The sequence below is a fragment of the Choristoneura fumiferana genome, chromosome 22 (genome assembly GCF_025370935.1).
Source record: "Choristoneura fumiferana chromosome 22, NRCan_CFum_1, whole genome shotgun sequence".
Taxonomy (NCBI): Eukaryota; Metazoa; Arthropoda; class Insecta; order Lepidoptera; family Tortricidae; genus Choristoneura; species Choristoneura fumiferana.
Window position 1 is genome coordinate 10,925,632 of NC_133493.1, and position 27,245 is coordinate 10,952,876.

Consider the following 27,245-nt stretch of genomic DNA (forward strand, 5'->3'; position numbering starts at 1 on the left):
GTTTATTTTGAGCTATTTCCAATGGTCGAATTGACTTGATTTTTTTTTATGTATGTAGAGCTAAAATGACACGTCTCTCATTCAACTAAATCAGTTCAATATGACTAGTTAGACAACTATATGCTTGGAGTTTCTTTGAAGAACTAAAGTCACCAACATACCTAGCTGGAAAAATATGCAAGTTGAAGTGGCAATGGGCGGGCCACATCGCTCGAAGAACAGATAAACGTTGGGGGACAAAAGTCCTCGAGTGGCGACCACGAACCGGAAGACGAAGCGTTGGCAGGCCTCCCACCAGGTGGACTGACGACATCGTGAGAGTTGCGGGAAATGGTGGGAGTAAGTGGCGAGTTGTCGTTCATTGTGGCGTTCTAAGGGGGGGCCTTTGTTTAGCAGTGGACGTCTTCTGGCTGATGATGATGATGATGAGTTAGACAGAAAATCTTACAATAACCGCCTGAGTCTAACGGCGATTTAGTTCCCCCTCAGACTCAGGCGGTTATTGTTAGATTTGCTAACTAGTCAAAATTTAGAAATTTAGATTTAGTTGAGTGAGAGACGCGTTATTTTAGGTTAGACAAGCTCTAAGTTTTTATATGAGTGGAAAACGAGCAGGCGTGTCACCTGATGGAAAGCAATCACCTCCGCCCACGCACATCCATAACATAAGCTGCGTTACGGATGCGTTGCCGGCCCTTTTAAATGAGTTTATTCTGATGTCGGAACTGTCATAAATAAATTTCTGTTAAAATTACATTTTTAATACGAGCTTTTTCGCTGACTGTACTTCCAACAAAAAATGGAGCGGCTCCTCATTTGTACCATAATATTCATTTATTTAAGAGTAAAATTGTGATCCAAAGCAATTGTGATGGCAAAGTTATTGCTTGGTCGACTCTACATTTACCTACATTAATATCTGCCACTGTGGAACATGCAAAAATATCTGACACATCCTACTGGCCCTAGAAATAGAGTCGCATTAGATATTTATGCACGCATTGTGTCAGATATTGAAGCTGGTGACTACAAGTAGTCGCTTCCATCTGTGTCAGAGAAACTACTTATTGAAAGTGCAAAAATGTTAATGAAATTATTATTTTTGACAACCATAGTTGTCTGCGATTGTACGTTGTATTCTAGTTTCTGGGCACCCCTGTTTAATCCCAGGATCTTGAACTATAGGGTGGATGTTACATTTGACCCGAAAGAAGGGAGGGGTGGCAGGGGGGAGTATGAGAGGCAGTTTGGGTATAGGGGTAAGAAGTTAATAGCTGATTTGGGCAGCGGGAAAGCACCACAAGGATTTTCTGAGGATAAGGTAAGAAAATAGAGACCATATGATAGAATTTGCTAACATAGGTACCAATCCAAAATCATGACTTGCTCAGAAATTCAAAGTAATGGATCCTGATTGTTGAATTTTAAGTTACTTAACAGTTTTAAACCACTGGATTAGTGTTTTTAAGGCAGGCCGGTTTTTAATATTTCTATTTCTTACTTTTTGATATTTCTATGAAAATGGTAGCTTAAAAGTACTGTAACATTTATATATATTCAGAATGAGTTAATTATTAGATTTCGTTTGATACCCGTATTGTTATATTACAAATATATTTTTTATTAATTCTCCGTCTTATTCTAACTCGAGGGAGGAGGGTACTTCGTACTGAACGCGAACAAACGTATTTATAATACGCTCCGTAACTAAAGTTTTATTAAAAGTTGGAAAGTTGATTTCTAGAGGCATATAAGTCCATGTTGGTACTATCTGGGCTGGGAAAGAGTGTCACCCACTCTGACGTTATGACGAATTTTATGATTTATAACACATATGTTAAAATTCTTCCAGCCGATTAGGCTGCAGAGAGGAGCAGACATAGACACACATACATGCCCAAAAATACATAAATATGTCGACGGTTGAAACGAGAAATGAATTAAGCGACATTTTTTTACAATAGCGAGTTATATACATGTTCAGAATCAGTCAAAAATGTTGCTTAGTCAATTTCTGCTTTCAACCGTCGATATGCTTGAAAAACATAACCCTCGTTCTGGCAGTCGAGTGAAACGGCTATTTTAGAAAAAAGTTATTCATAACTATTTATTCTTTGTTCCAGATATACAATGATGTGAAGTTTTACTACACATATGGTGCTGATGCAGATGATGTTTAACAAGGGATATATAAATTAAATTATATTTATTTATTAAATAATGGTTTCATTTGGAACGGTCCTAAGTATATAAATTTTCATTTAATTTGCAAGATTGCTTTACTTAGGTACACATTTTAAAATAGCCTCTTTAATGTTTACTTTGAGAACATACAACATTCTCAATTCAGTTATATTTTTTGTGCTTGTTATTTCAGGACTGTGAAAGACCTGGCCTAGGCCTGGCATATCTATTATGATACAGATGGAATGGTTTACTTATCTATATAGTACAGTCACCAGCACCAATATCAAACACAACAAGCGTGCATAAATATCTGATATGACTCTATTTCTAGGGCCGGAAGGATGTGTCAGATATTTTTGCATGCTTTGCTGTGGCAAATATTAATGCTGGTGACTGTACAATTAGTTTGTTTATAAACTATTTTAGTGATAGTTTACTATATGGCCCCTATTGGGTAAAAGCCTCCACCATTTCTTTCCACTTTTGTTTGTCTTGAGCAGTTATTTCCAGCTGTTTTTACAATTTCATCAACCCATTTTTTCTTTTGCCATTCTCTTTGTCTTTGCATAACCAACCAAATCAAGTTAAATGATGATCAAAACAAGTACCAAAAATTGGCAAGTGATGTGGCATATGGGGCATCCAACGGGCTAAGGGATAACAGAAGTTGTTAAATAATATACCTAACCATAAATAAACAAACAGATGTTTCAATTTCACTTTATTTTAGCCTTAAACACTAACTTAGCTTTAGTTTACTACTATATCCTTCGTTTCTGTGTGCTGATGTACAAGACATTATTACCCCGGATGAAGGCATCACCGTATTTGTTTTTAAGTTGACCGTTGACGTATTCCTCCGTCTGTTCTAACGCTATGTTCATGTAGCCGTCTAGACAAGCCAAAACACCTGGAAAATAGTTATAAATATTAAGGAAAAAATTTTTTTTTATTTAGTTTCAATTATAACCTCAAAAAATAAAAAAAATCTAAATTATGTTATATTTAAAAGCTATAATAATATGTGGTTAAGGCATACTAAAAATGTTTCTAATTTTAAAGGTTGTCGTATATTTAACTTGGACATGGACACACTTGAATAAAAATGGGCTAACAACAGAACTCGCAAAGTTAAAGTTCTATGAAGTATAGATTCAAGTTTTTAATAACAGAACTTGCCAATACTTTGTGCTAAGTATTTGGTATTGTTAAATGTCTTTTAAGAAGAATTGTTACGGTAAATATCATCAATAAATTGTAATAAAACAAATACCTCTGTAATCAACACCGCTGTTTAGTTTCACAACTACAGGGCGACCGTGGATTTGTTGGATAAAAGACGACAGTGCTTCTTTGCGGCTCATTTTCGAAGTTTAGACAGTGCACTTGTTAGCAAAATGCTCGTTTTTATTATATCTCTTTTATATCACAAAATTCGCAAAAAGCGATGCCACACGCACGGAGGGAGAACAATGTTTCTCTTTTTGTCATTAATTGTCAGTGTCAGTTGCGTTTAGTTATTAGGTTTGAGCGACTGAATAAATGTTTCTAAGTATATTATTATTATTTCTAGTGTATTGTAAATTATAATTCATAGCAAATTATTTTAAGATCAATTTCTGATCAACTGAAGTGAAACAATTTTAATCTATCTATCTTTTGTCTATTTATCTTTTATATGAAATGTTCTCTTCTTGTTTTGATGTTTTTAAAATTAAGTGGCATTAAAGCTCAAAGCAGAATTAGAACGCAATTTTTTTTATCTCTTGGGGCGAAGACAATTAAGCCATCATGCCAGGTTTGTAAGCAAAAAATTAGCCCTAGCTAGCTAATGAGCTTAAAAGAAGGCTTTCATGAATAGTCTTTTTTTTAATTCAACAACAGTCTGTGGGTACCTAAATTTAGCGTGGGTAAGAAGTTTTCGAGGTGCATTTTAAGCCTCGAAAAAAAAATAGAAGAAAAAAAAGTTTACAGTTCTGGTACTATTGTAAATTAAATCTTTCCATGCAAGCATCATCACAGGCTAGATCTAACAAGACAGTTATCAGATTACGTTAATCAAATAAAACACATTTAATTCTTAATTTTATTATAATGAATTAACCTATGTCCTTTCTTTAGGCTCCATCGAGGACCAAATGTAGCCAGTGTAGTTATTTACTTCGTTGTCAGTCAGTGGATATGGGCTATTGCTAGCTTTATAGTAATCAGAGGGTGCGTGCATCACAAATTCCATCACATCTAATTTTCTAGCTAGTTCTTCTTCTGGTCCTGGAATTGAATAAAAAATATTCAAAATAATTTGGACTTTTTTTTGGATTTAAATAATTGATTGTTCAGTTCTTACTTTACATAGTTCAATATCAATAAATTACATTTATATAACCTGTTTTTGCCTGTAATTGGGTAAACAATTGTCATACCTACTTGTTTATACTGTGAGTTTTACAGTATGTTACCAGTTGGCAAAGCCAAATAAAAAGAGAGTTTGTAGTGACAAGACAGGTAAAAATAGTTTATTTAATAATAACTAATTAATTAACAAAGAGCTAATTAATTCAGGTGTCAAAAGGGTGGATCTACTCCAAAACACCACACTGTACTCCAAAACTTGCATCATGGATGTAAAAAAAACCACAATGCTGGGGGCAATCACTAGTATATGGAAAAAGCATTGATAATTGAATTTATTGATATAGGAACTCGATCCCTACCTGTCATAAACTTTTTCCTCATGGATTCCTATGTCTGCTAATAAATATACACATTTAATACTAACCAATAATATAAGTAGCAGGGTCAAACCCACTCTCCGGTGGCGGGCTGGCTTTAGTTGGTAATAACCATGTGACAACTGCACTCTTTTCGCAGTACTGGTCTGTCATGAAGCCCCGGATTTGTGCATAGTATATTCCACCATCAAGATCAATCATTGACACTATGTCACCGACTTGCATGTAGTTACCCTGGAATATGAAGAATTTTGGTTTTACTTTGCGTAGTCAAATGCAAATTATTTGTTGCAATTTATTAATAGTAATAGTTATAATTGTATCAAGTTATTAATTGAATACAATTAATTCAATTATAACTTTTCAATATTAGTTATGCTTGTATTAAGTTATTATTTCAATAGAGTTAAAAATTCAATTATAAACTTACAACCCCCCATGAAATCATCTGTTCCATTGATTAGGGATATCGAAAATTGTAAAAATAAAATAAATTATTAACCATTCAAGCAGCAATTTTGAAATTTACTAAACATTTGTTACTGCTTTGAAATGATGTAAACCTTATCAAACAATTTCCACTAATGCTATAATATAATTGCTCAGGAAATTCAACTACTGCATAAGTTACCCATTGTTCATAGCAAATCTTTACTGAAACTTAAATTATTAAACTTACTTTATAAAATACAGAATCGCTTGTCACAACTGTAGCAGTAGCTGTCGGAGCCTTTAGTGGCTGCCTTTTGAAGATGCTTCTCCGACCCCTACCACGAGGAGCGGTATTTTTTGGGGCCACAGATGCTGGTGTCTTAGGTTTATATCTAGTGGACCTGGTACTCTTTCTAGTTCCCTTCCCTGTGGCTTTAGCTGGTGTGGTTTCACCTTCAACCTTCTCTGTTTTAATTTCTGGTTCCTTTTCATCCTCCCGAGTCACTTCCACTTCAGTTTTGAACGTAAAAGTCGGGCTACCTTCCTTGAGACCTGTTTTAGCGAGGTGACATTCGTTGCAGATTTGACCGTTTTCCGCGCTCCGCCAGAGGAGAGAGTCGTCGGTATTGCATTGTACACATGTTGGTTTTGGCATTTTTGAGGATTTTTTCTCAGTCAATTTTATTTTAAAGGTATATTTAATACATAAACATACTGCAATTGTAACTCGAAACTAGACGCTACAAATGCCACAATACAATAAGACAGAAAAGTTCCGATTCACGCATAGTATTCTATCTTTTTTTGAAAGGTTTTGTAAATTTATTTTAAAATACAATATTATGGTGAAAAATTTGTCACTCTGAATCAATTTATTATTGAATTTTACTTAAACCACTTTCTAGTAAATTTTTTTAATTTTTACAGGGTTTTAAATAAAAAATAATTCACTTTTTGCTTTTAAGCCTAGACCAGTCGTGAGTAACGGAGCGTTCAGAAACTTGTCCAGAAAAGTTCCAGGATATTTTGCTTTATCTGCCCTCTATTGGCGAGTAGCAGAACTTGTAGAGCGTCATTGTTTAGTTCACGGTGGTACTTCAAGGTAGACAGGTGTCGCTAGCAACATGAAAAGATTTCCATTATAAATGCAAAAAAATTAAATTCTGTTTGTTGGTTTGTGACCTCTTCACGTCTAAACCGAAACACACATAGTTTGAGTCCCAGGAAAGGACATAGGATAGTTAACGATTAACGAATTAGCTAGTTTTAATAATGAATTAGCTTCTCCCTGCGCGCGTAAACAATTAAATCTAACAATTTTTTTTTATTCGACTGGATGGAAAACGAGCAAGTGGGTCTCCTGATGGTAAGAAATCACCACCGCCCATAAACATCTGCAACACCAGGGGTATTGCAGATGCGTTGCCAACCTAGAGGCCTAAGATGTGACCTCAAGTGCCAGTAATTTCACCGGCTGTCTTACTCTCCACGCCGAAACACAACAGTGCAAGCACTGCTGCTTCACGGTAGGATTAGCGAGCAAGATGGTGGTAGCAATCCGGGCGGACCATGCACAACCTGCAAATTGAACTGAAATTTCAGGTTTATGCAAAATTCTGGTGTGAGTTCCCAAACAATAAAATGACGTCGTGGATTTTATTAATGTTGCATAAAAAAACATCCACAGCAAATTTTTCATGTCTCTCGATTTTAGCAGTAGAAATTTTGGGATTATTATCTCAATCCTGTGGGAATAAATAAATAAATAATTGAGCCTTTTTTTTCTCTTTTGCATGCACTATACATTTTTTTCGTTTCACATGCAACAGAAAAAAAATCCTATAGGAATATCGGAATAAAAAATAGTCTTTTATTAAGGAAGGCATAAAAAACACGCGCGCACGTACCTACATACGCACGAATGCACGCACTAATTAAAAAAAAATCCCAAGTATAACACTTATTACTAGGAAGGATTATTGAACCATTTTTGAAGTCCCTATCATATTTTGTACTTTTTTTTACATAAATCTGACCGTAATTGACCTCTATATCACCTGACCACTGACTTTTTACAGGAAAATTAATTCCTAAAGTTCTAGTACATCATTATTATATTGTGTTTCTAGTACTGATACTCTATTTTGACAAATTAAAAGCAATGATTCCTTAAATAAGCAGGAATAGGAATGTTATCACTATGTTATGTTATGTGTTTGCAGGTGGTAGGACCTTGTGCAAGGTCCGCCCGGATTGCCACCACCATCTTGCTCGCTAATCCTGCCGTGAAGCAGCAGTGCTTGCACTGTTGTGTTTCGGTGTGGAGAGTAAGACAGCCGGTGAATTTACTGGCACTTGAGGTATCCCATCTTAGGCCTCTAGGTTGGCAACGCATCTGCAATCCCCTCTGGTGTTGCAGATGTCTATGGGCGGTGTGATCTCTTACAGTCAAATAAAAAAAAAATAAAAAACAAATCAGATTAACGGAAATGTGCACACTCCGAATGTGACTAACGCGGAAGCGCCAAAGTTCGCATACTCTTTGCTAGTCATACCGTAATTTTTGTCTGAATCATCGTTTGACATAATTTTTTTCTCCTAAAACCATATTTTTTTCTGAAATTTGTAAATGGTCATCCTATAGAAAACTATAGGTTAGGTTAGGTTTGTTTTATAACAATTCTGAACAATAATTGGATTCGGAGAAAAAAGAATTATGACAAACGATCATTCTGACAAACATTACATTCGGACTTTTAAATTAGTATGCGAGCCGATATGGCCCCGACTAACGCAATAGCTACCCCATTTGACCCGTTTTCACAAACGACAACGTTAACATACATTTAAAGTTAACAAAATGTATCAAACTGACAATTCCGCTGTAATAAAGCCTGTTTAAGTAAACAAGCCATTCGATAGCGGCAAACGAGGCTTTCATGCAAATTCACACGTTCTACAGTGCAAACGTTCACAGCAATTTGTTTACTTGATTTATGGACCCAGCTCTGGTTGCGTTTTGATTTTCGTAAATTACAGTTTAAAATCATAAAAAAGTTGCTTATTTAATTGGAGTAAATTATGTGGCTTTTTATTTGTTTTTATAAATAAATAATAAATATCACGGGACAATTCACACCAATTGACCTAGTCCCAAAGTAAGCTTAGCAAAGCTTGTGTTATGGGTACTAAGCAACGGATAAATATAATTATATAGATAGATACATACTTAAATACATATTAAACACCCAAGACCCGAGAACAAACATTCGTATTTTTCATACAAATATCTGCCCCGACACGGGAATCGAACCCGGGACCTCAAGCTTCGTAGTCAGGTTCTCTAACCACTAGGCCATCTGGTCGTCTATATATTTTATACAGCGTGTTTTTTTGATACTACCTCAAATCTAACTAGACGAAGATTTAAGTGCTGTGAACCGATATCAAAACAAATGTTTAATTTAGAATTAAGTACCAGAGCGTAATTATTTTTTTAAATATTTTCGAGCAGCGATGTAATGCGTACAATAATTTGATACGAGAGAGAAGCGTTCTGTGACAGCTGTCACGTCAACAAGTGCGACGTTTTGAACAAAAACAAAGTAGTATCACGTAGTGATACATTGCGTGCTAATTAATTTTATAAGGAAAATAATAAGTCTATTTTTTTACTAAAACATAATTAAATGTGATAATTAGGGCCTTCACTGACTACCCTTAAAGTTTGAGGTAGTATCAAAAATACACGCTGTATAATACCTACTCGCTGCTGCCCACGAGTCCGTCCGCGTAGAAGTATAAAAAATAGTTTAAGTAGGTACATCCTTTTCTCAAACCTACCTTCATATATATGTATGTGTATATTCATACTTACACAAAAAAACATAAAAATCGGTGAAGCCGTTTCGAAAGAGTTTGGTCACAAACATTTTTGACCCGAGAATTTTATATATAGATTTAACTTGCGATGTGCGTACCGTACCTACCCATGTAGAAAGATTTAGTACCTTGTATGTATGTTACTAATCTCGTTGAATTTTGTCAACTTTCAACTCCTTGTGATTATAATGATGATGATGATGGAAGTAAGTTACATTCTAAAGACGAGTATATAGCCGTCCAACGCGGAAAGTAACTTCAACCCAATTAAAAGTTAAAATCCATACAAATGATGTCTCAACAGATCGAACTCTTTGACGGGAACTTTTAACGAGTCAAATCCGACTAACATTTCGCCATTTTGTCCTATTGTTGGAACTCGATACGTTAGTTAGTGAAGTTTGGTAATTTATGTTTTCAACTTTAAATAGGTAATTTCTAACAGGTAAAAAAAGTTAAGCTTAGTTTCGAAGACCCAAATAGACTACGACACTTACGGTACAATCGAGTCAAAACAGTGTATAACGCGTTCATACACTGACACTTCGTGTAGGCATACCTTCACTTTGCACTGTGAAAAGTGTCATACTATAAACATACATACATAATTTATTGAATCAGGCGTTACTTTGCGGAGGTCCATATCAATGAACTAAAATAATTTCCTTGCTCACCACAACATACATACATAGCTTACTACTCGCACTCGGTCAGTTTTTTTCCTTTAGAAGTATGGAACCCTATGGAACCCTAAAAAGGTTGAAAAGGTTGGATTAAAGCAATAAAAATACATTTTAAAATGTGTCAAATTTTATTTCAAAATCGCATTGTTAAGTGAATAAGTTAAGCTTAAACTAAGTGGAATGTCTTAAGTCGAGTTAAGTACTCAGATAATATAAGAAACACTTAATAATACTACTTTAAAGCCGTCGAGTCTTATATTAAATGCATGACAAATATGGATGGATATTTATAAGAAGTTCGTGATATTTACATTTTATAAGTTATGAAATGTTTAATTATTTATACCAGATATGCAATAGACTTGAAACAATAATAACATTAAGTCGAAATACACTATGCCGAAATTACTGACCGAATTTCGGCATGATTAAGTTCGCAATGCTGTTTCAGTTACTAGCAACACATTTGCCGAAATTATATCGTGGTTACGTTCAGCCGAACTACGATCGGGTGTTAACCGAAGCTCCGCAACGGATCTCATTACAATGGTTTTTCTTCAATTACACATGATATAGTGAGAGCGGTCAATTACGAGTACACTGCGCGCCCTGGTATAGGCCCTTTAAAACAAAGTTTGGCTTTGCCAGCCATATTCGGGCACGTTAAGCTCTAAGGTTTAGTTTTGTCTGACACGACATGGAGGACAACATCAGTGACCCCCAGTACAATATACAAGGCCAATATTCTGTAAAATGTGACGCAGTTTGGCAAATATTTTGAAAGTAATTTAAACAGCATTGTAAATTACGCCGGAATTTCATCGCTTTTAAGTTTGAGACCCTAGAAGGATGTAGGAGTTTTTATCCCGGAATATTGCATAGTTCCCGTGGGATAGCGATTAACGAATATTTCGCAGACAGCGACGGGAAAATGCTAGCGAGGGGGGAGGCTCCAGGATGGCGCAATTAAGAGTCGCTACAGATCGCATAATTTTGAACAATTACGGATCTATCCTAGATCCTTAACCTTAGTCATGGATCGAAGAGACGCCAGTGTCTTGCATTAATAATGAAGTTCAAAGTTGACCGAAAAAAGCCAAAGAAAATATAGAATGTCAACAAGTACATGAATGAGTGTAAATACTTATAATTATATACAAAAGGTGCCAAAAATACAAGTCACGTGATCTCTATTACATTTCGTAACCGATTGCATTCCTTTAAAATAATAATATTTTGTATCAGCATCAAATACTGAGGACAGAGCAGAAGCCCTATTGTCTGGAACACACGTGGAATCACAATTGTTTTCACCATTTCGCCGGATGACAAGCAAAACTCACTAAAATTTCTGTCACTGATCTTCAAAAAGTTGTATCTAGTTAATAATTTCGTACTGAGATACGAGATTTGTTTTAACTACTTAAATATACGTATTGGTACTTAGTGACTTTTGCTTGTCACCCGACGATTTCTTTCTATTACATGGCATAAGACGAGGATAGAAAGAGATGAATGCGATGTGTACGTCAGCGCGTTAGACAATACGGCCTTTGGCCCTATACTATGAAATGCAAAATTCAAACTTTGTATCTTGCCGTCCCGCTAACGCTAATATTATTCAATGCGAGAGTGAGACGGACGGTACGATACGAACTTCGATTTTCTGGTTTTTGTGGATACGCGCTACTAGGGCCGCTTCAATTTGCCCAAAGTCATCGAGACGCTAACATGAACGCCTTCAGATGGTAATCACATAAGTCCATGAAGCATCCAACGTGCGGTAACCTCAACAGTTTTAAGGACTGGGTATTTCAACGCATTCGGTGAACCACAGATTGCTGCTTAATAAAACTCTACAGTCGATTAACATCCTAATGTGTACCTACACGACATTCTTTCACCAAAGTCATTTGAAATATGCCCGTCCACCGCATTAGGTGAACGTAGTAATAACTGCCGAATAACGCGTCTAGGAGTGTAGCTAGTGACGCAGCAGCACCAGTGGAACTGACAGCGCCACTGCATCATCTGCTTTCTTCGGACAGCGTAATATCTACGGGTATTTCTCTTAGTCCACTTGCAGAGGTTGGTCTCAGTGGGAACGACGCAAGTATCGCAGGTGACGTGGCAGCAGCAGAAGCAGCAGCGGCACTTCGTCGCCTGCGTTCCTCGGACGGCGTAGTATCTACGGATATTGCTCTTAGTCTACTTGCAGACGTGAGTCTCAGTGCGAATGACGCAAATGTTGTAGATGACGCGGCAGTAGCACTGCGTCACCTGCGTTCCTCGGATGGCGTAGTCTCCGCAGGCATAGCCTTAGTCTATTTGCAGACGTGAGTCTCAGTGCGAATGACGCAAATGTTGTAGATGACGCGGCAGTAGCACTGCGTCACCTGCGTTCCTCGGATGGCGTAGTCTCCGCAGGCATAGCCTTAGTCTATTTGCAGACGTGAGTCTCAGTGCGAATGACGCAAATGTTGTAGATGACGCGGCAGTAGCACTGCGTCACCTGCGTTCCTCGGATGGCGTAGTCTCCGCAGGCATAGCTCTTAGTCTATTTGCAGACGTGAGTCTCAGTGCGGATGACGCAAATGTTGTAGATGACGCGGCAGTAGCACTGCGCACCTGGTTCCTCGGATGGCGTAGTCTCCGCAGGCATAGCCTTAGTCTATTTGCAGACGTGAGTCTCAGTGCGGATGACGCAAGTGTCGCAGGTGACGCGGCAGCACCAGTGGAAGCGGCAGCGGCACTGCGTCGCCTGTGACGCTCGGACAGTGTTGTAGCCACGGCCGCAGCAAAGGGTCTCGCAGCCGTTTTCGCCTGTTGAATTTCTTTGAGTACAAGAGGCAGAAAAAAAGACTAGATCTAAAGTGATGAAGATGATGTCGTAGACAAAGGTGAAGGCTTCAGGTGCATCCACTATACTTTTCCATCAGCACTTTCCGTCATGTACAGTGAAATTGTGGAATCAACTTCCGTCAGCAGTGTTTCGAGACAACTATATCGAGGCTTTCAAAAAAAGGGCTTATATTTTCTTTAAAGTCTGGTGACTCTCCTTGAGTTGTTGGTACTCATGGTGGGTGGTGATCACTTCCCATCAAATGACCCACTAGACTAGATGATCATACTTGATGACCTCCCTCTCGTAATAAAAAAGCTAACATTGTCTTCTCACCTCGAGAGGTCCTATTGCAGATACGGCCGTGGGTCCCCAAGGAACCCGAGGCAGGGTCGGGCTCGCAGTACGAGGGTGAAGGCTCCAGGTAGACCAGCTCGGACTTTCGGGGCTGCCGGCCCACTGCCGTCGTCTGTTTGTTTCTGAAGACAAACAACGTTGATTTTTATTATTAACTAGGCACACATTCGGAAAAATATTACGGTCGAACAAACTAAACCATGTACAGTGGACGCCAAAGAAATCTTTTACAATTTAGTACCTTGCATCTTGCCTTTAGTACGTCTTTTGACAATTTTATACAAAAGTTTAAACATGAAGTGACAGCGACGAGGTACTAAAGTGTAAAGATATCTTTGACCTTACTGTAACCAATCACACTATTTTTTTATTTATTTTTTTACTTGACTGGATGGCAAACGAGCCAGTGGGTCTTCTGATGGTAAGAGATCACCACTATCCATAGACACTAGCAACACCCCAGGGGGATTGCAGATGCGTTGCCAACCTAGAGGCCTAAGATGGGATACCTCAAGTGCCAGTAATTTCACCGGCTGTCTTACTCTCCACGCCGAAACACAACAGTGCAAGCATTGCTGCTTCATGGCAGGATTAGCGAGCAAGATGGTGGTAGCAATCCGGGCGGACCTAGATAATACGAGTAGTAATGAAGAAGTTTCTGCAGTGGACAGTGGAAAGTGGCTCGGGCACGTGGAAAGGTTGGGAGAGGATCGAGCTGTGAAGAGAGCGTAGATACTTGGGACGACCGAGTGGAAGTAGACCGATTGATCGTCCCAAGTACCACGGGTTGAAGGCTGGCAAAGGCTGGCTTCAGTTCGTAAAGCGTGGCATAATATGGTGTTGGAGGCATAGACCCACTTTGGGTCACTGCGCCCTGATAGTACTTAAGTAAGTGATGAAGAAGCTACCTGCGTACAACAAGCAGCGGCTGTGGCTGTGGCGCGACTAGCTTGGCGCGGCGATACTTGTCCCTCAGCGCCGCCGCCACAGCCTTGTACTGTGGCAGCGCCCGCCAACAAGTCCGAAGAGCGCAGGACCCGGACACGCCGTGGCATTTGCACTCCCGACGTACCAGGTCTTTCACCATCTGGAGATGGAAATATATCTAAATTAAACATAGTTGATTTGGAATTTTTTGTATTGATTTGTACAGGTCACCAGCATCAATATCTGACACAACAGAGTGTGCATAAAATAAGAATAAGAATACATTTTACTGAAACAGTTAATTTACATTTCATGAATAGATTAAAACGATTTAACAAATAAAGCACTGCGGCAGATTTCTTGAAAAAAAAAACAATTTCCCGTGAAACCCTACACTAGGCTAGGCCTGTCTTGTAGTGTGACACTACACCCTTTACCAATTGTGACGATTCAACCGACAGGCATCTATTAGTGTGTGTGTGTGTGTGTGTGTGTGTGTGTGTGTGTGTGTGTGTGTGTGTGTGTGAATATGTGTGAGTATGTTTTCGTCTGATACGACTCTATTCCTAGGACCAGAAGGATGCGTCAGATATTTTTGCACGCTCCGTTGTGGCAGATTGGTGGCTGATGATGCGGTGGCTTGTAGAACCTTTGTCATAGTTCCTATCACTGACGCTTTGACAACTCCTGAATTTGCTACATCCTTATGAAAATAGACTATATATTTACAGTCAATGTTTAGTGAAAAAAAAAAACCTATACTGCACATGTGCTGCACATTAACTGTGTCATCCGTGGTATTGCATCCATACATACTTAGCTAACTCACGCTTCTCTCTCTCTGGCTTGCCTAACGAAAGTACCCTCCACACTAATACCGCTAAATACAAATAAAAAACAACAAACCGGCCAATCATCTCCTCTATAATCCAATACTACAGTCAATATTTATCCCCGCGAACGGAAACAACTCGAAACAGGTTGCACTCGGCATAATAGACCACCTTAGTTGACACTGATCGCCATTGATACCTCGTATTTAGCTCAGAAAAGCGCAAATAACTGAATACATTCAATGAAATGGTCAGCGAACAGGGTAATTTTGTTACTAATGCCTTCGACATTCGCTGCGGGGCCCAATTATGGTATTGTGCGGAACGACCGGTTGCAAGCAATTACGCCTGCAGCGTTCGTGATTCGGTGTTTTTGAGCGTGTGAGTAGGGGCCCGCGGGTATATGGTGAGAACCCTGTGGTGTTTTAAGAAAACTATGCAAATATGTATAAGCCGTGGTGGCCTAGGTGACCTATCGCCTAATCAAATTAGTTTAATGCCGGTTAATTCATTTACTAGTTTTTACCTCAAGCGTTTAGTTTTAATTTATTCACGGAATTTACATTTGGTTTTTATTGTACACTGTTAGCCTGAGAGGCGCTTAAATAATCAAACTGCATCACATCCGCAGCGTGGGAAGTTCCCTCATTGGGATAGGCCCAGCCCTGTGATTGGGCTGCAACTTGAAATGGTTTCATTTACTGATTTTTCCTTAAAAGCTCGTGGTATTTCAAATGTTTCCGTTTATTAATCACTTAAATGTGCTAAATTTGGTTTTTATTGTACACTGTATAGCACTGAAGACCTTTAGCTTAAAATAATCAATATACTCCATATCAAAAATAACAAAAACCGATCAAGGGTGAGTTGAGCTAAGGGAAAAAATTGAGAATATTATTTACTGTCTGTCAGCAGTTGCACTTTATTTATGAATCTAAACAGGTACCTAGAAGTTTAGAGATATACTGAATCTTCAGTGCGCGAAATACCATACAAAAATGCTGAAAATTTTTGCTTAACTAGAAATACCAGTAGAACAGTAAATAATTGCCTCTATTTAATCTTGTCACTTAGTTAAATTCGAAGCTTTCTAACAAACGCAGATTTTTACAATCGGTCCCTTAAACGGTTCGAGTTTCCCGTACCGATCCTTTGTTACACCTTGTTTAATCAAAACTTATCATACGGAACCCATTCACATTTACCTTCTTTACTGTCACAACAACGTATACTTCAAAACAAGTGAGGTAGTACTTAAGACAGATATTAACGCTTACAGAACTAGTTATAACCATCGACACATTATTTGTACCCGCCATTTTGATGCCACCATTTTGTTTTCAACTTTTTTAATCGCCCGCTCGCATGCAACGATCATTACGTATTTTTAAACGCACTTAATGATGTCTTTGTTTTGTGATTATTTTTTGTCTGTGGTTATGAGATGCCATTATTTTCGCGGCGGTTATTCGATTTTTGAGTTGGAATTTATTGTCGTAATTAAAGAAATGTAATAGCACACAATGTGTCGTTATTTTGTATAAAATTGAGTTGTAAAAACCCTATTATAGTTAGTACCCAGCAAAAATTTTGAGTCGGTTTTTAACTTAGACTCCTGCTCGCTCTCTTTCTTCCCAACAATCCACGTCGAACAGTTCCAAGAGACTAATATCAGGGGGTCTACTACAAAATTCGAAAATCGAAGTCCGTATCGCACCGTCCCTCTCACTCTTGTATTAAAAATATTAGCGTCAGCGAGAGGGCAAGATACGAAATTCAAATTTTGCACTTCGTAGTGTAGAGCCTGGGTGTAATAGAAATTGTCACTTCCACTCACATCAGCAACCGCCATTCAAACTTCTCAATCTGAGCCATACCTATGAATCCACCCACGAATAGTTTTATTCAACTGCCTCATTTTCGTGGCCGCATTTTTTTATGAATGGGCTGTAGAATTTGATGACATTTTTGATTATTTTCAGACGTCCTATACTTCTACTATAACCTGAGTCCTAACTTGTTTTAATACATGCAGTACTTAAGAGAAGTCTCTTCGTTCCATTCTCCATACAAACGTAGTCCCGGTCTCATTTGAAAACTAGGCAACAGAAATAGATGAAATTTTGTATGTATGGACTAGACGTAATTATCTATGCCTGTGGTTTTTCAGATTTTCATATAAATGTGTAATATCAGAATTACAGGAGCTCAAAAGTCGAACAAAAAAAAGATAATAAAGCATTTTTACAAAAGTCGAAAAAAACACAGGCATAGAAAATATAATGAATATCTTGATTGTAAAATATCATTGATTTCTGTGCTATACTTTTCGTATACTATGAGGACAACGAAACCTAAAATTCAACAGCCCCAATCTTACCCTAGCCTACAGCTATCTCGATATAAATTACGGACGTCGTTGCGGAAGGCATGGGGGGGACGGCTGCGAGCGCTTATGTCACGAGCGAGAAAGACAGCAATATCCCAAATGAATACCTACCCCGGCCGCGCGGCCGACAGGGAAACTTCTCTTAAGACGCGTGGGTCACCGCTTTCTTATTTTGGTTATTATTTCAATTTTCTTTATTCAATTCAATGATCAATTTGTGCTTTACAAAGTACTTACATTCGATCGTTATCTCTTAGTGTTAATTTATTTTTTATAAAGTACGGGAGGACTCGCGAGGATACTGTAACTGAACAAGACTTGGAAATTGTAACAGAATCTTTTACCATGCCAACAAAAATGTGCCCACGGAAACCATACGAAACAAACACTCGAATGATAACCCACCAGGCCCTACGAGTACACTACGAAGTACAAAACTCGTACTTGCCGTCCCGCTGACGTTAATATTTGATACTAGCTTTTGCCCGCGACTTTGCCCGCGCGGAATTCGGTTATCGCGCGCTGTTCCCTCGTGAACTGTGCATTTTTCCGGGATAAAAAGTAGCCTATTTCACTGTTTGGCCTATAAACTACTCTATGCCGAAAATCAATCAAAAATCGAAAGACGTACAAATATACAAATACACACACACTTTCGCATTTACGATACGAACTTCGATTTTCCAATTGCGTAGCCCCCCTGTCCTCATACCTCGCTCACCTTCCTCCCAACGCGGTTGTTGTGTAAGTTCATCAGTCCTCTAGCATCTGCATCCAACTCCCGCGCATCCAGGAACCTCCGCGCAAATCGCGCGCCGTACGCCGCCTCGCCGCAGCCGCCCCACTGGAACTGCTCCGTGGTTGATCTTCGCCTGCATAAGGAGAAACCACATCAGTTTAACATCACATTTATAAACTAGTATCACATAGGAGATACATTGGTATCTTTTCATTTCGTGTGGACCCGGGGTAAGGTGGCAGCACTGAGGTAGCAATGGGGCGGTATCTTACTGACCTGTTGCTAGCTATAAGCTAAGCAGGTATCCTGCGAGCAGTACGATCTTGTTATATTGTAAGCATGGGGCGGTATCTTACTAACCTGTTGGTAGCTACGTGTGCCCGGTGAGCATTACAGTCCTTGTTATAAGGATGGGACGGTACCTTACTGTTGATACGAGTAGCTAAGAATCCTGTGAGTATAGTCTGGTGTATCGACTGATCGGTAGGTACTTTACTGACTTGTTGGTAGCTAAGTACCCTGCGAGCAGTATAGTCGTGTCTTGTTATAAGGACTGCGTCGATTAGGACTGCTAGGACAGAGCAGTACCTTATTGACCTGTTGGTAGCTAAGCACCATGCGAGTAGTATGGCCCTGTTATGAAAATGGAACGGTATCTTACTTTATGCTGACCTGTTGATACGAGTAGCTAAAAATCCTGTGATTAGTAAAGTCTGCCTGTATCGACAGATCGGTACTTTACTGACTTGTTGGTAGCTACGTACTCTGCGAGCAGTATAGTCTAGTTGTAAGGACAGGGCGGTATCTTCCTGACCTGTTGTTAGCACAGCCGCAGGCGGGCAGGTCGCCGCGCGCGCACGCAGCGGACAGCGCATGCGTGACGCCCGCTGAAGTGATTGCGTACGTGAAGGCAGCTTCGCGAGTAGCTGGAAACAAGATCTTGTTAAAAATATTTTCAGGTCTTGTCAGATATTTTGATATTCTTACGGGATCAGAATGTACCTGCATTAATATCTGCCACAGCGGAGCGTGCTAAAATATCTGACAAGACCTAGAAATAGAGTCGTATCAGATATTTATGCACGCTTTGGTTGTCAGATATTGGTGCTGGTGACTGTACGCATATAAAGGTATAGTCAAAATCGAAATATGTTTATTTAGTTTAGGCTATAACGAGCAATTTTGAATGTCAAAATCTACCACCGGTTCAGAAAACTTAGAAGAATCCGGCAAGAAAATCAACTTTTTTTTAATTTAAACAATTAGGTAGTCGAATATTGGTACATCAGTCAAATAAGTGGTCTATCAATTTTTAAACAATTTCCTACCAAATTATTATGTCACTAAAGTCGAACTTTCAATTTGATAGACATGTCTATTGGCATTACTGTTTTATGGCATGCAGACGATTATCAACTTTAGGGTGGAAGACCACATGCCACATATTTGGCTGATGGTACATAATGACTTACATCAGAAGTCACACAACCATAATTTTTTAATACAGTAGATACGCTATTTCAAGTAAGTCGCCAATGCGGATCGGAATTATTTCGAAACAGCACCGTTCATAATAATAGGTAAAATCATTAATTTTTAATAAGTCTTCCGGCTGATGGTGATAATGAATTAAACCATACCTTATTGTTAGCGAGCAAATCCGTGGTTAAGTCTAGTAGTATCATTACTTGTGGTCTAATTTCATGTTTGTTTTAATTTAATCTAAGTGCGCGGCGATGGCATAATATCACAATAATATTTACATTTGCAAGACCAAGTGACAGCTGATTGAAATGTAGCCTCTGAATGCATGAATAACATTAACAATAGGGCGATGGCGTATTAAAACCTAATACTAGTAACATTGTAAATCTGTTTAAAAATATTATAACTAGCTTAGCCCGCGTGGAATTCAGTTATCGCGCGCTGTTCCCTCGGAACTGCATTTTTCCTAGAAGGTAAGCCTATGTCACTCTCTTTTTTTGGCCATAAACTATCTCTATGCCAAAAATCACGTCGATCCGTCGTTCCGTTTCGACGTGAAAGACGGACAAAGATACAAACACACAATCTTTCGCATTTATATTATAAGCCTAAATTGAATAAAGATATTTTGACTTTGACTTTGATATTGGCAAATTGCCTCACATACGGGTAGGGAATAATAATAATAAACTCGATGCTATGTAGTTAACTCTGATGTCTCTGATCCGTACTACCTCAGCGATACTACTCGATTTTTTACCCTTGTCTATACTTTATACTTTATAGGGGAGCGCCAAAGTTCGCATACTTTTCGCTAGTCATACCGTAATGTGTGTGCGAATCATCATTTGTCATATTTTTTTTCCCACTGAAACTGTAAATTATACTGACAATTTTAAATGGTCATCCTATAGAAAACCGTAGAGGTTAGGTTTGGTTTGTGTAATAACAATTCTGAACAATTATTGGATTCAGAGAAAAAAAAGTTATGACAAACGATCATTCTGTTAAACATTACATTCGGACTTTCAACGAGTATGCGAGCCGATATGGACCCACTTTATAGCTGGTCTCGTGGACAGCAGCCCTAAGCCTATTTCCGTGACAAGCCGCGTGGCAAGACAGCCTAATACGTCAATTAGTCTCTACCTCAGATAGACATAGACCCGTTTGCTGTCAACCAAGTTCGATTTAAAAGGAAGCGTTGGTGTTGAGACTTTGGTGTCAGGATTCTGTGAGATTTCTAATAACGGAAATGGATTTTTGCAATCACATCATTTGAAAACGATATTCGAAAATTGAAAAAATGTGCGCAAAAGAATTAAACTATCAAAGTTAAAAAACCTGCCTAGACCTAATAACGAACTTTGTTTGTTATTGTTAATGTATTTAACTGTTTTTTTTTCTATCTAATGAATATATTCTTTTAACTTTTAATAGGTTGACAAATGATTAAATTGGTGATGTCTATATTTTGCAGTGTATAATAAGTCGAAAACCATTTCGAGAGAATTTAATCCAAGTAAAATTAGAATAACGTAAGCAAAGCCAGAAAATAGCTGATTCACAAAAATGTTTTTGACATAATTGCTAGCAGGGAAATAAGTACCTACTCGAAGTCATGGTTTTACCCAGAAAGACCAAGCTAGATCGATTTTTCACACCTGAAAATCTTCACATAGTGATTTCATCGAAATTAGAGCCCTTTCAGAGATCTCCGAAATAAATATACAGTCAAAGAAACGGAATCGAGTAACGTGGTGCAACCTTGGTGCCACATGTCATATTGCGATTCCATACATCTGCCAAAGAAGTCATATAGCGTAATTAATTATGAAAATGACCCACCCTGGTACGCGATTTAATTTCCTCGACTTCATCAATTGCTCGTATTGGTTGGATGAAGAAGCAAATTTATTTCTTACTGACTTTTTTAAAACATAACACAGAATATAAATCTTAAAATAAAGTTCAATAATCATTCGTTTAAATGCCACACTTAACCCGTGTGCCGTCTTCATAACTTCCAAATGACGAAACAACTCCAAATTAACACTACCAAAGCTTTACGGCCTCGAATCGGTTTACCGCCTGTCACGTCATATAAATGTAAACAAACACTCAATTAGCGTAGAGATGAATAAACAAAATCTTAATTGACGGGACAAGCTTCTGGGAAGAGTCGGCTTCCGCAGAATGATTTTGATATGACATTAATATAAATAATTATTTAATTAACTAAGATCTTTTATCTTGCTTTTACGCTACAAATCGTGCAAGCTCAAAATCAAAATCAAAACGCTTATTTTGTAAGTAGGCTCAAGGGCTTTTTTACATGTCACTTTATAGGGTTCCGTAGTCAACTAGGAACCCTTATAGTTTCGCAATGTCTGTCCGTCAGCGGCTAATCTCATAGTCAGTTAGTACTAGAAAGCTGTAATTTGGCATGAATATATATATCAGTCACGCTGATAAAGTGGTTAAATACAAAAAACTAAAAGATTTTTTTAGTGTAGCTCCCGTACCTAGACGTAAAGTGGGTTGATTTTTTTTTATCGACTAACCCTATAGTGTGGGGTATCGTTGGATAGGTCTTTTGAAACCATGGAGGGGTTTGCTAAGACGATTTTTCTATGAAGTGGTTCCTATGGGACGTTTATCTTATAGGCTTGGTTGATGAATCGTTCCTAAAAATAAAATTTATACTAATATTATAACTGAAGCCGTGGTGGCCTAGTGGTTTGACCTATCGCTTCTCAAGCAGAGGGTCGTGGGTTCCAACCCCGGCTCGCACCTCTAAGTTTGCGAAATTCATGAGCGGAATTACATTTAATTTACCGCGAGCTTTGCGGTGAAGGAAAACATCGTGAGGAAACCTGCACAAACGTGCGAAGCAATTCAATGGTGCGTGTCAAGTTCCCAATCCGCACTGGACCCGCGTAGGAATTATGGCCGAAGCCCTCTTGTTCAGAAAGGAGGCCTGTGCCCAGTAGTGGGACGTATATAGGCTGAGATGGTGGTACTAATATTATTAACGCGAAAGTGTGCGTGTTTGTATGTTTGTCCGTCTTTCACATCGAAACGGAGCAACGGATTGACGTGATTTTTGGCATAGAGATAGTTTATGGGCCAGAGAGTGGCTTAGGCTTCTTTTTATCACGGAAAAATGCACAGTTCCCGAGAGAACAGCGCGCGATAACCGAATACCACGCGGGCGAAGCCGCGGGCAAAAGCTAGTTTAACTTAACGCCAAACGTCGAACATTTCGTTTCAAATGACCCAAAACTCTCCCGTTATAGAATAGAATAGAAATATGTATGTTTGTTTGTGTGTATGGCAGGCTGAACCAACAGTCAATTAGCTCCGGCGTATAAATCAAGTCGTGGGCGTGATACGGCCTTTATTTGTGGTCACTTCAGCTTTTTATTTAAATGTATGGCTGACGCCGGTAGCCATACAAGTGTTTTAATTTCATTTTTAAAACTTAGGTACGAGTTGAGATGATGTTAATGGTAGTAGTGAGCTTGTGTTTATTTCTTCTTTTTTTAGAGTAGGTATCTAAGTAAAAAATTATTAAATGGTTTAATTTCTTTTTGTCAAAGTTTTAAAGTTCAATAACCTCAAAAAAACCGAACCGATTTTTATAAAACATAGCTAAGAACTACTGGAAGGAAACTCGCTCTCAAGTTAAAAAAACCGGCCAAGAGCGTGTCGAACACGCCCGAAATAGGGTTCCGTAGCCATTACGAAGAAATTATGTAATATTTTTCTAAGGATTTCGTATTTTGTACGAAATATTCCAAGTTTAGGTATGGGATGCTCGATTTTAATGAAAATTTTCACTTTAAAGTTGAATATTTTGCAAACAAGTCACTGAATTGAAAAATCGTTTTAGCAACCTCCTAATGGTTTTAAAAGAACTATACAACGATACACCACGCTATCGGAGGTACTGTAAAAAATTTTTTTTTGATTTTATTATTATACCATTTTGTCGGCATAGTTTACATATTTCGTGCAAAATTACAGCTTTCTAGCATTGATAGTCCCTAAGCAAAGCCGCGGACGGACAGACAGACAGACAGAAATGGCGAAACCATAAGGGTTCCGTTTTTGCCATTTTGGCTACGGATTCCTAAAAACACATCGAAATCGGTCCATCCGTTTGAGAACTACGATACTACAGACAGACAGAGATACTGGCGTCAAACTTATACAAAAAAGTGCTTTATTTTAGACCTGTGCCATTTCACGAAGCCACAAATTACACTTTACAAGCGGTAGTCTTTGTTTGGCAGTGTACAGTCATTGGCAAATATATCGACACGGCCGAAGTTACAAAAATATGTATACATGACTTTATGCACTTAACATTAAGGCCGTGTATACATATTTTTGCAATTTTGGCTATGTCGATATCTTTGCCCTTGACTGTACCACACAATGTAGGCTTGCTTTTTGTTTCTTTTTTACATTGTATTTTCAGTGGCTCAAAAATTACGATCTTTTTTTATTTTTTTTCAGTACCTATGCATTGAAAAGAGATTGCCGCTTATAAATTGAAACTTGTAGCTTTGTGAGTAATATTAGTTACTAAAGAGACTTCTAAGCTATGTCCTTAGCGTCGGGGGCTGAAAAATGAATAAAATATTTAATTGTACAAGCCAGCGGTTCCGATGGGCCGGGTTAATAAATAAACAGTAATCGATCGGGTTTCGAGAGTTATGTCTGCGAACAGCAAACAAGATTATCGTCTAGGCAAAAATGGAGATTTATCGTACACAGATTGCGGGTAAGTTACGAGGACAGGCAGAGCCGGGTTTTTATAAGTTAAATTTACTGTCGAAAGCCGTGGTCGCCTAGTGGTTTAACCCTACGAATAAATAATAATTCAGGAAGCGTACATACTTTAAACCAAAACTACTTATGATTTAAATGTTGTTGATTGGTTATAATTCTGAAACAAAAAGGATTGGTTTGCACGCGTGATGCAATGTCAGATGCACGACGAATCACGCGCAGGACATTGTTTTTCAGCCCATTTTATTATGATGCGCAAGGCATTTTTTTTAACAAAGTCAAATGTTTCATTTGCCAACTGTTTAATTTCCCAACACTCAATTTTCTCCGAAACCAAAATTTTTTCTCAGTGTATTTTCTTATGCTTAGAACACAGTAGGTTAGGTAAGGTTTGTTTTATGAAAGTTCCGGACAAAAAGAGTTTCGGAGAAAATACTGAGTTGGCAAATGAAACATTAGCGAAACGTGTATTGGGAAAAGGCAGAGAATGCCTATATTATTTTACTATACGGACGGTATTTTTACATTAATCTGCCACAGCTGAGCGTGCAAAAATATCTGACACGTCCTTCCGGCCCTAGAAAAAGAGTCGTATCAGATATTCATGCACGCTTGTATCAGATATTGGTGCTGGTGACTATTAACAATCGACTGTGTTTTTTTGCTCGTGTATCTGTGTAGTCGGTTCAGTAGAGTTTGTATGTACGAAACCCTTAATCTGGCTTGCTTCATGTCACGCTGGGCGACACTTTAGCACGGCGAGACGTTACGGGCCACTCCTAAATTTAGATGCGCTTCATCTCTTTCATTTGATTGACAAAAGAAAAAAATGGTTGACCAATATTTTCTGATTAAGATTGGTTTTTGGAGTCTTTTTGTATTTTTTATTTCAACTTTTTTACTTTTACGGTCATCCCGTAAAATCCATATCGATATTAATAGCGACATCTCTTGTCCGGGTGAGCAGTTAGTTCCAATGTAGTGCTGAAAGTTTCTCGATGAGAGCTAAAGCATATATGTCGCTAGTGTCACTGCTTAAGTGCCTAAATAAGAAACAAACAAGCTGAGATATGTGCTGCATAGGAGAAACTCGTGTCTGTACTCCTGTCCAGTGGTGGTGTAGCGGTATAGCACGCAGCACGGAATGCTGAGGACCTGGGTTCGATTCCCAGCGCTGGTCTCTTTTTATGGTTTTTCTGAGCATCTATTTTTCAGTTTGTATTTTCAATATATTCTGATAATCTAAATGACAGATTAATTAGATTAATATTTATTTACCCACGAAATTGCTTGCCCGGATTGCTACCACCATCTTGCTCGCTAATCCTGCCGTGAAGCAGCAGTGCTTGCACTGTTGTGTTTCGGCGTGGAGAGTAAGACAGCCGGTGAAATTACTGGCACTTGAGGTATCCCATCTTAGGCCTCTAGGTTGGCAACGCATCTGCAATCCCCCTGGTGTTCCAGGTATCAGGAGACCCACTTGCTCGTTTGCCATCCAGTCAAATAAAAAAAAATACCCTCTTCTGGGGAATTTACGACGAAAATCGAAGTTCGTATCGTACCGTCCCTCTCACTCTCCTATAAAATGATATTAGCGCCAGCGGGACGGCAAGATACGATGTTCGAATTTTGCACTTCGTAGTTCAGGCGCTGTTGTTACCATATCAACAGTTTCACTCTCCCTGCCCAAGTTTTAATTAAAACCCAAACGCTACCCGCCTCGATTTGTGAGGCATTAAATACTAACGAATAGTGATTTATTATTTAATTCCAGAGCAACGAGTTTTTTGTATTTAGCAAAGATCATAGTTCAATGACCTGGCTGCAAGCTATACTAGTAACAATGTGTGCCTGTGTTAAGTTACGATAGTTATTAACTTAACAATATTATTAATTCTCAATCACGATCTCATAATTGTTGGGTGCAAGTGAAAGGCTGCAGCGATGTTTCTATTAAACAACTTTATTAGCAAAACCAATGTCTCCTGATTAAAAACTTTAGGGGAACATTTAACTGGACAAAATGACGTTAATTTCTCCTACTTAGACGCTAGTGGCCTAGGTCTTACAGTTCACCTAAGAGATAATCTGGATTAAGATAATTAATTAAAGCGAAAAGGTTCTTAATTTTTAACGTTTAAGCTCTGAAACAAAAATGTTTTTGATTTACAAATATTGGCAAAATGTGGTTAAAAAATGTGAGTTTTTTTCATCTCGCTTATTTGTGCCAATGTCGCTGATTAGGATTGTGAATTTCATATAGTGTTCATGTTTCGAACTTCGTATTATGTTGTCCTGCTCTTGTTAATATTATTATTATTATTTTTATTATTAGTATACATGTGCTGGTGTATATTAGTGTTAAATTAAGTTTTATTTTAGTCTTTTAAGTAAATTTATTGTACTGTTCGTTAGACTGGAACTCCGTCCTCACTTTTTATTTGTCTGTTAGAAGTTCTAGCCCCTAAGATACAGGTTTTGACCTAGTTTAGGGGACAGAATGTTAACCTTTTCCATGACCCAGTTGTACCTTTAATAGACCTGAACTCATATGAATGTAAATTACTGTTTTTTGTTGTACAATAAATCATAATTATTATTATTATTATTATTTAACAAGAGAGTGAGAGGGCCGATACGATACGAACTTTGGATTGCGGAGTAGCCTAGACTAGAGTTATATTTGTTACTGCGTTTAAGCCTTGCACCAAATAAGATGGGAGGATGCGGTCACGATTAAAATCTTTGACTTCTCAATATGTTACCAGCATTATTGTTTTTACGACAACCCGTCATTGTGGTAAGTATAAGTAATTGACGTATCGTTAAACCTTGTTCCATTATAAATGAAAACTAAGGATAGTAAATTTGAAATCTACGGTTCTATGGTTTTTGTTTTACTAGCTTATGCCCGCAGATTCACTTGTATTTAAATCACTTTAATAAATAGTGGGAAT

The 27,245-nt window shown here is 38.2% G+C and overlaps 3 protein-coding genes across 7 annotated transcripts in view; all 3 read right to left on the reverse strand.

Moving 5' to 3' along the window:
* Positions 1 to 2,891: 2,891 nt before the first annotated feature.
* On the reverse strand, positions 2,892 to 3,686 carry LOC141440368 (U6 snRNA-associated Sm-like protein LSm6). The gene is made up of 2 exons (XM_074104875.1): positions 3,461 to 3,686; positions 2,892 to 3,097 (listed from the first exon to the last, which is right to left on the reverse strand). The coding sequence occupies exons 1-2, from the start codon at positions 3,549 to 3,551 to the stop codon at positions 2,949 to 2,951; spliced, it is 240 nt and encodes a 79-aa protein (XP_073960976.1). The 5' UTR covers positions 3,552 to 3,686; the 3' UTR covers positions 2,892 to 2,948.
* A 573-nt stretch (positions 3,687 to 4,259) lies between these two features.
* On the reverse strand, positions 4,260 to 6,108 carry LOC141440367 (GATA zinc finger domain-containing protein 1). Its single transcript, XM_074104874.1, has 3 exons — positions 5,599 to 6,108; positions 4,967 to 5,153; positions 4,260 to 4,458 (listed from the first exon to the last, which is right to left on the reverse strand). The coding sequence occupies exons 1-3, from the start codon at positions 6,004 to 6,006 to the stop codon at positions 4,292 to 4,294; spliced, it is 762 nt and encodes a 253-aa protein (XP_073960975.1). The 5' UTR covers positions 6,007 to 6,108; the 3' UTR covers positions 4,260 to 4,291.
* A 6,445-nt stretch (positions 6,109 to 12,553) lies between these two features.
* Wnt2 (Wnt oncogene analog 2) overlaps positions 12,554 to 27,245 on the reverse strand; it is a 114,935-nt gene continuing 100,243 nt past the window's right edge. For 3 of the 5 annotated variants that reach the window (XM_074105102.1, XM_074105101.1, XM_074105104.1), the window contains 5 exons: positions 18,818 to 18,929; positions 17,977 to 18,136; positions 14,024 to 14,202; positions 13,095 to 13,237; positions 12,554 to 12,739 (listed from right to left, as the gene is read on the reverse strand). In XM_074105102.1, coding sequence (XP_073961203.1) covers positions 12,588 to 12,739; positions 13,095 to 13,237; positions 14,024 to 14,202; positions 17,977 to 18,136; positions 18,818 to 18,929 — 746 coding nt within the window. In that variant the 3' untranslated portion in view covers positions 12,554 to 12,587. The remainder of the gene's footprint in view (positions 12,740 to 13,094; positions 13,238 to 14,023; positions 14,203 to 17,976; positions 18,137 to 18,817; positions 18,930 to 27,245) is intronic. The other 2 variants (XM_074105103.1, XM_074105105.1) reach the window with 1 other exon arrangement.

Coding starts and splice junctions, on each gene's coding strand:
- LOC141440368 (XM_074104875.1), bottom strand. CDS start 3,551: ATGAGCCGCAAAGAAGCACTGTCGTCTTTTATCCAACAAATCCACGGT. Junction 3,098..3,460: donor CAGCGGTGTTGATTACAGAG/GTATTTGTTTTA, acceptor ACTATTTTCCAG/GTGTTTTGGCTTGTCTAGAC.
- LOC141440367 (XM_074104874.1), bottom strand. CDS start 6,006: ATGCCAAAACCAACATGTGTACAATGCAATACCGACGACTCTCTCCTC. Junction 5,154..5,598: donor GCGATTCTGTATTTTATAAA/GTAAGTTTAATA, acceptor TTCATATTCCAG/GGTAACTACATGCAAGTCGG. Junction 4,459..4,966: donor CCCTGCTACTTATATTATTG/GTTAGTATTAAA, acceptor ATTCAATTCCAG/GACCAGAAGAAGAACTAGCT.